The 17,741-nt window shown below is 31.6% G+C and overlaps 1 protein-coding gene across 2 annotated transcripts in view; it reads right to left on the reverse strand.

The window, feature by feature from the left end:
- The window catches only part of LOC132733120 (carbohydrate sulfotransferase 15-like), a 36,534-nt gene extending 27,271 nt beyond the window's left edge, over positions 1 to 9,263 (reverse strand). Inside the window, exon 1 of one of the 2 annotated variants that reach the window (XM_060719720.1) lies at positions 9,234 to 9,263. In XM_060719720.1, the coding sequence (XP_060575703.1) occupies positions 9,234 to 9,248 (15 nt within the window). In that variant the 5' untranslated portion in view covers positions 9,249 to 9,263. Of the gene's footprint in view, positions 1 to 5,053; positions 5,446 to 9,233 lie in introns of those variants that run through there. The other variant, XM_060719722.1, reaches the window with a different exon arrangement.
- Positions 9,264 to 17,741: the final 8,478 nt, after the last annotated feature.

The raw sequence follows: 17,741 nt of genomic DNA on the forward strand, positions 1-17,741 counted from the left end.
ATGCTACTGTCTTTTGATATCAATTTTATCAGGTGAGGCTGATATGGGCTAGAAAGGGCGAGGCTTGCCGAGCCCTTTCTGCCCATATCAGCCGAGCCTGATAAAATTGATATCAAAAGACAGTAGCATGTTTTTCTATTTATCATGTAACACATAATAAATGTCAAAATAACAAAATAATCTACTTTTAAATAGCGAATTCCGTTATAAAGGGGGATTTTTGTTCAAAGAAATAATTCTTGAAAACAAATTCCTCCGCCCCTGAAACTTAGAATTTGTAAATGGCGGCCATTTTTTCTTTCGACTCGGATAAAAGATACAACAGAATGTAGGTCTAATACGATAAAATTCTTACCTTTAATTTAAACATCGATCCAAAAATCCACTTAGAATCACATAAACTAAACTTTACTGCAATTTTTGTCTTGAATTGTCAAATTCAAAAGTTCACGATAGATCTAATTTCAATCAAAGAATTCAAATCGGCAATCAAAAACAAGCTACACAACCATGCGTCTTATTTTTTAAACGAAACAAATTGTTCACTTATTAAATAATAATCCGGCGAAATAAAGTAAACATTTACAAGTTCTCAAAGAAAATCGTCTAGCCTGTTTGTTATGATTACATGTATAGTATGACGTGAACATCGATGATGTCATTTGCAATATAAATTATGACGTCACTTCATTTAGTTGGTGCTTAAACTATTCGCTATCTAATTTATTCGTCATTGAAATCGAAATAATAAATGAATAAATATCGCACCTTGATTCAAGACTTGTAAGGGTATGAGATTACATTGTAGAATTCACATGCTGATGAAAATGAGAATATAAGCAATTGAAAAAAGTCCGTTAAAATGGGCGGGGCTTATTTTTGATATCAGGTTACTGACCTGATATCAAAAATAATTATCAGGCAAGTGTTATCGGGCAGTTACCATAGTAGTTGCATGATAAATAATCATGTTTATTTGTCTTACAATTTTCATTGGTTCTCTACCAAGTTCTCCATATAATCCTGTCAGATTTGTTGATATATTAACAACTAGGATTTTTCTGCAAAATTTCGTGTGAATCTTTTCAATATCACTACCTTCAATATTTCCCCATACCTCCGAACAGTAATTAAGAATTGATGCTACTAATGAATCAAATAATTTACATTTTTCACTAGTTTTGAATTCATATTGATGAAGAATAGCAAACAGTCTATAAAGTGCTTTTGATGCATGTTCTGCTATGCTTTTTTGTGTTCGTGACCAATTTCCATTTTTAAAAAGGTATGTTCCCAAATATTTAAAAGACGTTACTATTTCAAGTTTTTTGCCATAAAGATAAAAATCAAAATGTGTAGGTCTGCCTCTTTCGAAAATCATAACTTTGGTTTTATCTATGTTTATTTTAAGTCCAAAGGTATTACAGTATATTTCGATGTCCTTAAGCATGCTTTGTAAGGTGTCGGGATATGTAGCAAATAATACTTGGTCATCAGCATATAAAATCAAAAATAGACTAAGCTCATTTAAGGTGAAAATTCCATCAAGGTCTGCATTTATATTACTCATTAGATCATTTACGAACATCATGAACAATAGAGAAGAACTGGGGTCTCCCTGCTTAACGCCTTGATGAGAGTTTATAACATCATTATGTACTACCCCATTATATTTAATAGATGCTCGTACTACAGTGTACATTGCTTTTATAGCTTTTACCATTTTAGTACTCACATTTTCTGTTATAAGTTTTTGCCAAAGAAAAGAACGATTAATTTTGTCGAAACATTTTTCATAATCAATAAATATGGAGTACAGCTTTTTACCCGAATATATGACTTTTGAAATAATTGAGTGTAAAAGGAATATACAATCAACTGTGCTCTTACCCTTTTGGAAGCCAAATTGACTATTTACAAGTTTTTCGTGTTTTTCAGTCCATATTGTTAGCCGATTAAGTAGAACCTGAGAATAAATCTTAGATAAAATATTGTTAAGTGTTATACCACGGTAATTTTTTGCTAGTTTTGGGTCACCCCCTTTAAATATTGGAAAAATATATCCTTCTCCCCAGATTTCCGGGTATTGTCCATTTTCAAATATTTGGTTAAAGATTGACAAAAGAAAAGGAGAAATTACACTGTATGAAGATTTAATAATTTCTGCCGACACACCGTCCGGTCCGGTAGCTTTAAAATTATTTTGTTTAAATACAGCTTTATAAATTTCATTTTCAGATATCGGTGAATCTAAATCTTCATCCTGTATATTTTCAAATGTATCATCATTAACAGAGTAAGTTTCCTCAACATTTTCATCAAACAATGTAGAAAAATGTTCATGAAGATTTTCTATTCCTATATCATTATTTTTGGTGTTCTTTTTAAAACATTTTTTGATAGATTTCCAAAATTTTCTTATATGTACAAAATGACAAAATTGTCCGGATGACACCGTACATATTAACATAATAAACGTCACTTTGTAATTGAATGAATAAAATATACATGTATAATGTACTTCTCACTTGATTGTACGATATAAATGCGTACACTTTAACTCACTTACGTATCATTTAAAATCTTTTACCAACAAACAAAACAAAAGTAAGCTTTTATGCTAATGCACGCGTTTTGATTTTTAATTGAGACTTTAAAATTGAAAGGAAAATCTATACGAGTCTAATAATGCGTGTACAATCACATTAAAAACGTGAGAAAAAAATATTTTCAGCGCGGCCATATCAGTCCCAGCACTCTTCTAATAAATATTCAAATACTTGGAGAGACGCAGTCGGTGATTTAATTATTAATTGATGGGTGAAATACTGGATTATTTTTTTTTTAAAAATATAGCCCTCTTATGTAATATAAAGTTTCATGAATTAATGCAGAATAACGGCATGGGAGAGAGCTGTTAACATTATTCTATATAAAAATGACTATGACAGGAAAATTATTTCTATAGTTACAAGAACTATAATAATCTCATTTCAGCATCATGGGAAATGTGGTAATGACTTAACAACATTTATACCAGCCTGCTATATGATTTGTAATATAATCCTGTAATACAAACTTGATAATTGTGCCAGCATTTGTGTTTTATAGGTGGTTTATCATTTTATATGACGATGCGGGAATAACAGCTGTTTTCATTATCTAAAGCTGTTAGGATATAATTGTAAAAAAAACACAAAGAGAATTGGGTATCAAAAAAATGCATACCAAATATAGAAAATATATATTTTTAATTTTTGTTATCGTGAATCAAAATGAAACGATTTTTTTATACTTTATCTATGATTTATATTATTGGTATATAAATATGTGGCCAGTACACATACCGATAGTGTTGTAAACATACATGTACGCAGAAGTTTGATGTTTATAAGGCCAACTGTCACCAGTTTAATTGCATATAACTATTGTCAAGAAAACCTAATCGATTAAAGAAAAGCATTTTTTGCAAAAATCATTATCGATTCAAAATAAAGTTTTTTTGGCATATGGATTTATCTTAACATTTAACAATAATTACTCTGTCACTCATTTAAAACATTACAAGAGCATTCATTTGTATTCATTAGATAAATATAGAAAAAAATATAAATCTTAAAATTAAATTACTTTTTACCTGTATGTGTCGTAAATGAATTTTCAAATAAAGAGAACGAAAGACCCTATACGAATATGTGTGTCAACTGATTCCGACAAAATTACTTCATTTTTCTTCATCTGGTGAGGACAAAGCCACCCTTCACCCTAACACCACCTCCCGTCATTTTGACAGGGCGGACAAAAGCACTCCTATCAATTTTAACTGAGTGGCCGGAAAATACTCATATTGAAAAATATTAATTACTTGAATAAATGATTCGGGGTGGAGGATGATGAATGATCGTTATAATATTTGTTTCAAATTTTCAATGAAAAAATCATTACTCTTAGCATACTGTTGAAACTCATCCTCAACTTTCATTATTATTAACAACATTTTTTTGATCCCATGGACTGATAATACCCCCACCCCTCCCCATCCCTGTTCTTCTTTGTTTATTTGTTGTTGTTGTTGTTATTCTGTATGTGCGTGTGCGTGTGTGTGTGTGTTTGTGTTTTAGCTTTTTTCACCTTGTCATTTTAAAACGCGGGTGTGAAGGTGTTCGGTCGTAAGGGGCAGGGCAACGAACCTAAACTTAATAGATATTAAAGATATAAACATTTATAGCAAGTTATCATATACCTAATGACAGTGAAGTCAGTGTTACTTTTTCATTACCATGATTATAACTATTATATGCCCGTATTTGTACATTGTATAAATTTATAATATCTCTCTAATATAAAACGTTATTTTCGTAAGAATTTTTAATGTATCAATTATATATATAAATTATAAAAACTTCTATCAAATATTGGTCTTACAATTTCTGTGACATTTATGAGCACAATTTCTTTTTTCTTTTCTAATCTGAATTATTTGTCCTTAATGACTCACAATTGCCACATTTAGAATTGTCCAATTAGCTGAAAGGGTTTTGTGTGATTATTTTTTTATTACTTAAATGCCATCTAGCAGGATTATTCGAGGGGAAAATGTTGCTAATTTTATTCAATCTATTTTTTGAGATGAAATTGTGTTTTACTTATTTATCTACTGGTATAAATCGTTTAGCCATAGACCCATCCCTAGTCGGTATACGCATGCACTAAAATCTTGGCATCTGAGGCACGTGACCTGATATTACATAATTATATTTATATAGGCGAACATAAACTGTTCTAGAACAAAATATTATTATTTATCAGATAACTGGTCTTTTGTTTCAAGCAGCATTTTATAAGACAATATTTAACTGATAATAAGTGTTCTAGAACAAAATATTATTATTTATCAGATAATTGATATTTTGTTTCAAGCAGCATTTTATAAGATAATCCAATTGATACATTTCTATTCTTTTTATCAATATTTGAAATACTTATAAAAAGATGTGCTCATAAAAGACCAACCCACTTTAAAGTTCGTAGATTTAAATGTCAAAAATCGTACCTTTATCTTGAACTGCAGAAGCTTCTTTTATCTTGGTACAGATCCATCACGAATAGGCGTGGTGTTGTTGACATTACATCAATTCTTACCAATATATTATATTTATTGGTATTAGTTACAATATGCTGTACACACTTCAACACAATATATTTATTATCTCCAAACAGAGCTTAATAAAACACTTAAGTGTTCTTATTGTTAAGTAAACACATTAACTTGATCACTTCTAAGTGTTGGTCAATGTATTCGACTTCCTGTCTGTCCATATATTTATCTATATAGATAAAATCCCAACTTTGCCCTAAACAAAAATGGCTATTTTGAAATCGCCGTAGCTTCGGGATTTTCAGCCTTCTTCGGTGGCATTTATTACCCTTGTTTTTTTGTTTTTGTTGTTTTTTTTGTTTTTTTTTAATATATTTGTATGTATAATAAAAATCGGAAGCTACGGCGAATTTAAATTATCCATACATATTCATGTATATGTACATGTGTATATGTTTAAAATCGAAGTCCCTTTGTTCTTTCAAGAATTTTTTCTCTAATTTACTAGTAACAAGGAGATTCATTTACAGATATTTAAGGGTTTCTATTAATTCTTTTGTTCAAAAACTGCCACTATTATAACCTGGCATATAAAAAGCGCTTCAATTATTCCTTTCTTATAAATGTTTCTTTTTTTCCTTTTGTTTAAAAGTGAAGACTATATAACCGCTCACTTTGATTATTCCTTTTGTTTAAAAACTTCAACCATATAACTGTTTTATTATTCCTTTTGTTTAAAAACTTCAACCATATAACTGTTTTATTATTCCTTTTGTTTAAAAGTAAAGACTATATAACCGCTCCTATTATTCCTCGTAACTGATATAAACACTTTGTTTATTCCTTTCGTTCAAAAACTTTAACCATATAACTATTTTTATTATTCCTTTTGTTTAAAAACTGCAAACAAAAGTCACTGCATGTGTGTGATTATTTCCATAACTTATTTCTATTTATAGACGACATAATTGTTTCATGGCCTTCATTAATTTATCTCTTACTAATCGTTAATTTGTCAGTAAGTGACAATATTTACACCTTGCCCTCAACAACATTGGTGTTGTTTTTTCTCACATATACTTATGCTTGTTCTAGATTATTGTGTATCTTAACGCTACAACAACATATAATACTTGCACCATTATTAGTTACAAGTTATAACCTAGGCATATGTATTGTGGTAATTTTGTATAAATGTCTCATCGCTTGTCATTTTAGCACATAAATTGCCCGCAAAATGCGGTTATAGAAACAAGTAATGCAAAAACAACGTATATACGTATCTTTGTATCCATTCACTTATGACCATGTGCCGTTTAATTGTCATAATATCACGTCAGCTTAACATTTACTGCTGGTTATTTTTTGACGTAACGAATATTTCAATCGAACGTTTTTGTTTCACGTTAACTGCATTTCAAAAACAAACACCAATAAAATATGTATGGACATCGCCTGAACATGCCATTTATCTTCTTGTTTACCTTATGTCACTGGCCCCGATAGTGTTATTAATTGGTGTTGTCATTGAGACATGAGGAAAACATTTTATAGGCGAAATACATGTATCGTGTTAATAATTCATTATATAGAATACAACTTAATATATAAATGAGAAGAAATTAAATAAAATCTTATACCTGATTATCTGATGGCCATTTTATCGTGCATAATGCAAATTAACAAGTTTTCGTACATGAAAAAACCGTTCAATCGGTATAAAAACTGTATGATGAATGGGGGACGTTGTTTTACAAGACAGTGTACCCTATGATATTGGTGTCAATATAATTAATCGACTGATTTTATCAATGGGTGCATCACATAAAAAAACATTCCGTTGTTATGTAGCTGAAAACTGCACAATATTGCATTAATAAGGTACGTAAGACCGAAGGTATTTCGATATTTTACGAATTGAACTTCATATATCTTACTAAAATGACATACTTTTAGTATTAGATGTGATGTTATTTATCAATATATATTTAAAACTATAACAATGAATGTTATACTTAAGATAGTAGTGTGTGGCCTTATTTTAATTATAAAATCCAAATTTCTTTAGTTTGAAATTAATTAAAGTAATATCCATTATGCGAATTGATAAGCAATTGTGAAGGTTTCTTGACTTATCAACATGCAGAATGTTGAGAACATTGCTCCTGAAGTTTTACCAAACTATTTTCTCTAATTTCTGGTAGGAAAAACAACATTTATTTGTTGTTATATGCTGAACGCTCTAACCACTACGCTACTTGGACTTATGTGTTCACATCCACTCTTATTCTCTATTTTGTTAAAATAAAAATGCAAAATGCAATAATTAAATAACTTGCAAAACCATTTACAGCATAATGATAAGACCATAAAATGAAAACCTTATCGTGCGCGTTCGACTAAATATTTATCATCCTCTATTTATTTGTTTATTATTGAATCCATCAATAAATTCAACAATACACACACTTATATAGGACGGCAAATAAACAGGCTCCTTAAGACGTGGCGAAGGTAATACTACATCACAATATTTACTATTTCCTTTACTTTAAATTACTATTTTCAGTCTCATGTATCGACAATCGTAAAAAATATAGTTATTTTGACAAACACATTCGATAAGATCCCACTGGCCTGGGCAAAGCTTCTGCGACGAATACTCCACCGCCCAGGGGTGGATAAAATATGGCTGTTTGCTGTTCTCGGTAAGTTTATGACGTTTTACGGGAAACACATAGTGAGACTGGAGCCCACATTTGTACTCTTCAAACTTACTATACGCACACCATGCAATTCATTGCCATTTATGCAAACACTTCTGTATACAGTTTGACGAAGGGACACCACTTTTGCTGAATTTTGGTTAAAACACGAACAAATGTATGAAAAACGACCCCAAAATACAACAGCATCACACCGTATGAATTACACTTACAAAAAAAGCCATATTTTTAATATTTTGAAAGTTTTATTGTCTGTTTATAAAATAAATGGCAAAAATGATTGAAACGCAAACGGTGGTGGATTCGAAAGCAACCCGATACAATTATTTCATTTTAAGCGTTTAACTTGACATACAATATATAACGCACTTTTCAATCGAGTACAACCTTTTTCTTACTTTGACCTAAAAAAAGGGGTTATTTTGGTGTTTAAAACAATATAGTTATATAAACAAATAGATGTCTGATTTCCGCTTCCATTTTTCCTTCAATTGAAAACTCTTTTGGCAGGTATCTATCTTAGAATAGTCGACATTCTAAATATTTTGTTTTATTACTGAAGTATTTTTGTATGTGAACTTATATCGATTTTAAGTTGTTTCTCGCGGAATAATGCACCATTCTAGTTAAAATGCCAAGTACAGTAAGAACATAATTATATAGTGCCCTTCATCTTTATATTTCCATTTAACAACCCGGACTGAAAAAGAACCAATGCCCAGCGGAAGGTACCCCTTCATCACAACATGACGTCACATAAATACATGACGTATTTTTTCCTGTACCTAACAAATTGTAACAAGAGAAAAGGAGTAGTCTATTGAACGCACTTTTTTGTAATTAATATCAAGCTTTCACAAGGTCATATTTGTTTTCAATACTGATTAGAATATGTATCATTACTCTACTTTGGTAAATATTTATCATTTGACAGTTAAAAAGTGCTTGTAAATCGGAATTTACACCGCGGAAAGTCGAACCGTACGCGCATCACCTCAGCACATATTGTTTACAACGTCGAAATTTAGTGTGTATATTACCCGTCTGGCTCGGTTATATCAATTTCTTTCGGGTGATCAATATCCAATCAAAAAGGCGGAAAAAATCTGGAAGGGTAATAAAGATTTATATACACGGCTGCTGTCGATTTATGAAATGACATAATCGTAGAAACGTGTCGTCAAAGTTCACGCCAATAGCGGCTCGGGTTATATTTACGAACAACCGTTTATATAGGGCCATATAACCTGTCAACAATCTTTATAACTAATAATATAAACGTGACGATTATCCTATGAAAAGCGACGTAACAAACGTGCAATATATTGAACACATAGATGTTCATACTTTAACTGAAATTAGCTCATTAAGACAGAATCAATCAATAATTATTTTCTCTCAGTATTTACCTTATTATCATCCATTTCCCGCTCCTTACAACAACTTATGATGCAATTTACTCACAGCCACTTGTAACCAAAGAAACAAGTTTAACATCAAATAAAGAACAGGGCAAAAATATTTCGGTTTATCCCCCCTCCTTAATTCTATATTAAGCAGGATAGTATGTTAACAACTTCAAGCGACGAACACACACATTGTTTCTTAATTAAATATTTTTATTTGGAGTAGTTGTTATATTAAACAATAAGTTCCACATGATGTGATATCTTCCTTATTCTATTGTTCATTCCAATTTATTTAAATCAGCCGCGACATGTTGAAAACACAGGAAATAAAATAACAACTAAAAGAATAATTATGATTATTGTTTAATTGTTTTAAGTAAGTAAGCGCTGAAAGTGTTTTCTGTTTCAAGGACAATATGTCAAGTGTCGTTTGAATAGATGAAATTAGTTTTATATACTTAAAATTTTCCTTGAAATATCTTTCTTATGGTACCTAAAATACGATTAAGCGAGTATTTTAGGGGTTCAAGGATACCCGGCCACACTTTGATAGATGTTTACCAGATTGTCTATACACTCGTATGTCCCTAGATGTATGTAGATATATTTATAAACATTTTATTTTTATGTTTATATAGCATAGCTTTAGAATAGTTAAAATAATAAAGGTAATTGTAGAATATATCGTGCTCAGTGACAGAGTGATTGTGACGGACTTGTATCTTTTATAAAAGAATAAAATGTGACGCGTAGGTTATAGAAAAAAACATTTTTGGGGTCAAGTAGATTTAAAGGCCTGTTTGTTTGTTTATATGATTTAAAGGATTGTTTTATATACATACCACGGATGCATGCACTGTTTAAAACTTAAAAAGCGCGCGTCATATCATAAAGGAATATTGGCGTGAACTTTGACGACACGTTTCTACGATTATGTCATTTGACCACTTTGTCGGAAACGTCATGTCACGGCTTTAAACTTGGTATGATGTAAGAATATGATACAAAAAAACACATTTCAAGCGATCACCGATCCCATTTTCTTCACGTGATTTTGATATTTTTTACTCTTTTTTTTTTTTTTTTTTTTTTTTTTTTGGGGGGGGGGGGGGTGTTATTTCAAGTTCAGATTACAGAGGTACTTTAAATTAGTATAACACAGTGACATTCAAAACTTAGATTGTTCTTCGCATTCAAGAAGCATGTTCTGTTAATCTTTACGAGTATTTCATTTATATGTTTGTTTTACAAAAGTCCCAGGATGAACTCGGATTATTCTATGATAATACTGGTGAAAGGAATTTTCAATGGAAGGAAAATGGAAGCGGAACTCGGACATCTATTTGTATTTTTAACATGAAATAAATACGTCTCTCTAATGTCAAGGTTAGAAAAGGGTTTTACTCTATTGAAAAGTGCGTAATGATAAGTTAAATCTTCAAATCAGATATTAAATGGTATCTGCGTTGCAATCGAATCCACCGCCATCTGCGTTGTAATCATTTTTTGTCCGGGCAATAACAATTTCCAAAAAAAAATCTAAAAATATTGTTTTGTCTAAGTGCCATCCATACGATGTAATGCCTGTTTATTTAGAAGTCGTTTTGCACACATTTGTACGAATTTTAACGAAAATTCGGCAAAAGTGACGCCCCTCGTCAAACTGTACATAAGTGTTGGCAAAAATGACAATAAGTGCGTGTAATAAATTGGCTCCAGTCTGACTCATGTGTTTCGGTAAAACAATAAAACGTAAAGCAAAATTCAGTTATAAACTTACCGACAACAGTAGCGACGAATACTCCACCACCGTTTATTCACCGCTTCTGCCGAAAGCTATGACATGACCAGTAAATGACCTCTTGTAAATTATTCCGCATTAAGACAGAAAAATCAAAGCACAGAAGGCGCTGAATTTGTTTGGGTCTCAGAATGTCAGAAAGGTGAAGGTTGTGAGATTATAAACCAATTTGTTTTTATGTTCCCCGAAAAATTTCGGGGGAGCATATAGTCGGCGCCTTGTCCGTCTGTCAGTCTATCCGTCTGTCGGTCTGTTCGTCCGTTGTCTTGTCCGGAGCATAACTTAAAAACCCTTGGAGATAATTTGTTTAAACTTCATACAGTGGTAGAGGGCATTGGAGGGGAGTGCAGTGTCAAAGAACCATAACTCTATTTTGCCCGGTTTTTTAATTATCTCCCCTTATAGAAAAATCTTGTCCGGGACATAACTCTAAAACTATAAAAGATATCAACATGAAACTTCGTAGGTGAATAGATCTCAATGGGTAGATGTGCAGTGCATAAGAACAATTCCTTTTTTCCCCCTAATTTTGGAGTAATTGCCCTTTGTTAATTGTCACACTTTGAACTTTGTCCGGAATATAACTCTAAAACTATAAGAGATATCAAGATGAAACATTGTAGGTAGATAGATCTCATTGAGTAGAAGTGCAGTGCAAAAGAACCATAACTCTGTTAAGCCTCATTTTTGAATTATCGCCCCTTTTAGACAAATCTTGTCCAGGACATTACTGTAAAACTATAAGAGATATCAACATGAAACTTTTAGGTAGATATATCTCAATGGGTAGATGTGCAGTGCACACGAATCATAACTCTGCCTAATTCTTGAGTAATTACCCTTTGTTTATTTTTACTTTTTGAACTTTGTCTGGGAAATTACTCTAAAATTATAAGATATAACAACATGAAACTGGTATATTGATCTCATTGAGTAAAAGTGCAGTGCACAAGAACTTGAACTCCGCCTTGCCAAATTTTGTAGTCATTGCCCTTTGTTCATTTTTACATTTTGAAGTTGTCCGGGACATAACTCTGAAACCATAAGAGATATCAACAAGAAACTTTGTAGGTTGATAGATCGCATTGATTAGAAGTGAAGTGCAAAGAACAGTAACTCTGCCTTGCCTAATTTTGGAATTATTGCACTTTGAACTTTTTCCAGGGACATAACTCTGAAACTACAAGAGGTTTATTTGACTTAAACAATTTGAAAAAAAAATGAGTTGCCTTGACTGGAATTTGAACTCCAGACCTCTCGCTTCCTAAGCGTCGGCCACGGTGAAGTTAAATGATAACGGCCTGAAGAAAACCATATTATTCTAAATTAGGGTTTGTAACGCCGCTAACTGTTGTTAAACACAGATGTAAATAATCATGGAGCTTACTATAAGCATGTATATCATTAAAGAATAAAACAATATTAGAAATCTTCGACCATTCGGGAACTATTTTGCTTGAAAATTAATGCGCCTGTCATTTGACAATCTTTACGCAGTGATCTCCCCTGAATTTTTCGGCGTTAGTGTGCATATAAAGGGAAGTAACCGCTTCAAAAAAGCGGACTACTTTCGGCATTTGCAATTAACAGCATCAGGGTCTGAAATTTCGCTACCATTTTTTGTTTGGTCTGACGACCCAAACAAATAAAAAACTGATAGTACTTCCTGGTTCAACTTATGACCCCGGGAATTAATGTGTCCAACAAAACCCATATTTAAAAAAGCTAAAATTTTCAAAAAAAACTTTTTTTTCCCCATAAAAAAAACTGAAAAAACCCCCCCCCGTTTTAAAAAAAAAAATTCCTTTTAAAAAAAAAAAAAGGGTTTTAAAAAAAAAAAGGAAAAATTTTTTTTTTTTATTTTATTTTATTTGGGCTGTCTAGTCACGCTTGTTGTTTTGTCCAATTATGAATCATTTTCATAAATAAATCACAAAGTTAAGAAAATACAATCAAAATAAAATCATTAGACGGTCAAGTTCATTCAAAGGTCAAATTCATATCTAAATTATTTTACATGTCGGTTTGGTCACAAGCCTTGTTTTTTCCACGTATGAATCAAAGCCGTACAGTAATATTCAACCAAAATTCAATACTTTGGCGGTCAAGATCATTTAAAGGCCAAGGTCAATTTGACCTTCAGTGTCAAGGTCATACATGAGTCAATGTCAATTTGAGTTTGATATAAGTGTTATTAACCTTATACGCATGAGCAAATTGTGAAAAAAACGACCTTTTTTATTGTAAAGCCTCCTGTTACAAGTTCAAACTGCAATGAAACTATGAAACATGCTTCAATACTAATGAAACTTAGCACACATGTTGACTGGACCATAGCCTCTGTAATAGCATGCTCAATTGTATATTTCCTGTTACCATGGTAACGGGGGACGTCTCAAAATTGCGAAAAATCACTATTTTGTATTGTTTTTTTTCCATCAAAACTGATTTCAAAGTGCTGCAACATTTCAATGGATTGAGATATAGTAAAAGGCTTTCAGCTTTGGTTACTAGTTATCCTAAGATCGACCTGATGCCATTTTAGCCTGTCACATGTCTAAAATTTTCTTAGCGATGAACATATCCCCCTTCTGGCAACCCCTTTTTGTACCATTTTGATGGGGGGCGAAACAACATTTTCCAAAATTTTCTCAGATAGTTCACATTGGCCCGATTTGCATTCACTTCTTAAAACACGCTAATGTAAAGGTTTGTATTTTCCTTCTGAAAACGTTCCTTTTATTTCATAATAAAAGAATTCGTACAGATGAAACTCGTTTCCTTCAAGGCAAAGGGCATTTTGGTTGCAAGTCGTTGGCCTTTATTTTGTGGATCCGAATATAAGGTTTTCAAATCCAACCTCCTTCAAATTATAATGTTTGTCCCCTTTTTCTGAGAAAAAAATACCCCTTCAAATTCTTAAGCAAGCAATCAAATGTCAATTTTATTTTTCACTTACCATAAAATCGTAACAATGACTTCATAAAAGCAATGACCTGAAAAAGTCGCTGAAATAAGCATGATAAATTGAGTTAACATTTAACAGTTCACGGTAAATTTTATTTTAAAACCTTAAGGCCAGCACGGAATCCCTATATCATAAATCGTGTACTGTTCTGGGGTTTCGCGTTCCGTTGTAGTCCTTCCCCCTGTTTATGGCCTGGAAAGTTCAAAAAAGTTGTTTTGGGTGAAATCGTAAGGTAAAATGGGCCGAACGCTGTACTAAAATGCAGTTGTTTTTATATAAAACGTATTGAGCAAATTATAAAATGACATTTCTGTTTCGTTACATTGAGTCTTGCCTAGTCAAAATGAACAATTTCTAAAACTTTTTGTAAAAAGTTTGGCTAACGAAGCATTGGCGCAATTTTAAGAAACACGAGTAACAATTGGCCGAAACGATTGTATTGCCTGTCCTATTTTGTCAATTTTTTCATTGAATTATGCTTGTTTCTTGCTTCCTATCTTTGAAATCGTACAAATAAGATATTTGAAAGTGAAATGTAAGAAGAAGTATTAAATTTAATGAATTCAGTTCACTTGTTATACATTCTCATCCTAATAGTATTCTGCTTTGTTAACACACGTGTACATCAGCGTAAAAGTATTTACAATACAAAAATAAAATACAAACATGTACATTATATAGAATTTATTTCACCAGCAAAATATATATTTATGTGACAAATTAATGAATTCGGAAATTGGTGTTAATGGAAAAATGATGAATGCTATATAGTCAAGTTACATCTAGTGTTAGGGTTATCGGTTTGTATACAGATTGGTTTGATGTTAAATGTGGTTTAAGACAGGGCTGCTCCTTATCACCTTTGTTATTTAATTATTTCGTAAATGATCTGGCAGTATCTATAAAAGCAGCCAATAAGGGTATTTGTATTGATAATGAAAAACTATGCATCCTTTCATATGCAGACGATATTGTACTTATAGCTGAAAACGCAGAAGATTTACAGTTCATGTTAGATATGTTAAATAATTGTTGTAACAAGAATACTATGATTGTAAATCCTGTGAAGAGTAATATCATTCATTTTAGACCTGTTTCTGTTCCCAGAACTTCATACGGGACCACAGTCTGAAAGTCGTTGTCAACTATACTTACCTAGGTCTGTTACTGACCGAGATGCTTGATATTAATATCATGGTGAAATATGTTGCTCAGAGTGCTGGTGGAGCCCTTGGTCTCATTATAGCTAAGTCCAAGTCCTATGGTGGCATGCCATATAAGGCATTCACAAATTTTTACGATAGTACAGTATGGCCTGTTATTGCATATGGGGCATCTGTTTGGGGAACAAGATCCTATTCTTGCATAAATGCAGTGCAGAGTCGAGCAATGAGATTCTTTATGGGGTTGGGTAAATATACCCCTATTAATGCCATTTATGGCGAGTTTGGTTGGCAACCCCCTCATGTGAAACAGTGGAGATCTGTGTCTCAACATTGGCATAGAGAGAGTGAAGGCAATGGATAGTGAGAGAATTAATTTCAAGATTTTTAGATTTTGTGACAGTAATAGTAATAATAGTTGCAAAAATTTGCAATTTCTGTATAAGAAACATCTATTGGCAAACAATTTATTGAATATGTCAAACGATTGTATTAACATGTCTTCCAAACATTTTTGTGATAAGATAATTAAGTGCACCATGGATACTTTCATTCATGATTGGAGAACCAGTATACAAAATGTCACGGGTCCCTCTGGTAAGGGTAGAAATAAACTTAAATCTGTTTATGAAACTGAAAAGTATGTTGAATGTACAACTTTGCCTAGTAAATACAAGTCTGCGTTACCTAAGTTTAGATGTGGAGTTGCCCCCCTCCGTTTAGAAACCGGGAGATATGAAAATATACCAGAAGAACAGCTTCTCTGTCCGATTTGTGAACTTGCAGTGGAAAATGACGTTCATGTTTTATTTCATTGCCCATTGTATCAGAGTCTCAGAAATGATATTGTTAAAAAAGCTATTGAGATTGATGCCTCATTTAACAATTTAATTGATCAGGATAACTCTCAAATGAACATATGTTAAAAGTAAGTTCCAAAACGTGCCTTTTGATTTTAAAAGCCAGAAACAACCATTTATATAAATAGGTTAACAGACTACATTTCAGAATAAGTCATATATCCTTTTTATTATAAGTATTATTAGCGTAACTAGTGTAAAGCAAAGTTATATTATTTCATTCTATGTAGGAGATGGGGTATATATACAGATACTGACAGTTTAAAGTATGTTTGCTTCACTGACAATTCAAAATAATTTTTTTTATTTTTTTTTCTGCAAATAATATTCTATTAAATAAGTGTTAGTCTGTAAAACATTTCTTAATTCATAAACAAGAGTGTCTGTAATGTCTGTATCTCACCTCCTGCATGGAGTGAACAGTTAATATAATTTTAAACACATAGAAATATGATATATTTTAAATTACATAAATAAGTTGTTTTATCCCTATGTTTTGATAATCACTACTGATCAGTTCATCCATGGTTAAACCATCAGTGATAAATGATTTTGTAAAACCATTTTTTTATATTGCGTGATAGTGCTTTTAATACAAAATTTAGTACTTTACAGTATAATTTCTTATGGCAGTTTTTAAGTCGAGGTCAGTAGAGGTTATCAAACTTTTAGAATGTAAAAAGTCTATTATAATTTTGTAATTAAATGTCTCAAATATCTTTTTTCAATAATGACAATGTGCAATTATGTTATCCTAGTTGAGAAATACGTAAATAAGGGAGGTAAATCTACAGCATATTATACATTTCTATAATATGGACTGTAGAGTTATCCCTCTTAGTATTAGCTATAACAAGTCTCTTGAAATTCTTTCGAGAAATGCTATATACAATTTCAATGCTTTAAATGTTTTATAATATGTATATATGTGTATAGATGAGGCTATAATAAAGAATAAAATAAATACCTCAAGTGGTCCTTTAAAGGGACTCCACTAAGGTTTTTTGACATGACAGGACTGGAAATAATTTTTTGAGATTATTACTCCATTTGATGTAGATCTATACAAATAACTGATTTGCAAAATTTCAGATCATTAGTTCGCACCACTTTTCCAGAATAATTATTATGATAGTGATAAAATGACCTAACATTGAAAAGTGTTTAAACGCTTTTCACTCAAATACGACTGAGAATGGAACAAACATATGATTTTTAATGTATTTCTTGTGTATTTTTAGTTATATTTTATTTATATTTCTGTTTAAAGTGCTCATGTTTATCTATGTAAAAAAATAAAATGTTATGTTTTAAGCTTATAAACCTCATTGGAGTTCCTTTAAGTTTGGATGGAGATTGGGGTCACTTGGGTCAAGGTTTTGCATTTATATAAATATTTGATAAAATTTTATTGGCAAATTTCAACTTCATCACAAGTCAGCAACTGTGCTTACAATTTTTTTGGCAATTTTTCTGTCCATAACTGAGTGAATGGGTGAAAAATTGTTACCAACAAGAATCTTAGCCGTGGGCATTTTGTGTTTAACAAACACATTCTTGTTTTTTTATGATTTGCAAATTTTTCCATTTAAAAGTGTTTCTTTTGATCTAGGCAAGAATTTCAAATTTTATGGTTATAGGTTTTTTGCCTCAATGAAACTCTTATAAACAACAAAACAATCACCGTTGTTTGCACTATTATCATAACAATTGTTT

This window comes from Ruditapes philippinarum, unplaced genomic scaffold (assembly GCF_026571515.1).
Source record: "Ruditapes philippinarum isolate M1 unplaced genomic scaffold, ASM2657151v2 ctg524_1_1_1_1, whole genome shotgun sequence".
NCBI lineage: Eukaryota > Metazoa > Mollusca > Bivalvia > Venerida > Veneridae > Ruditapes > Ruditapes philippinarum.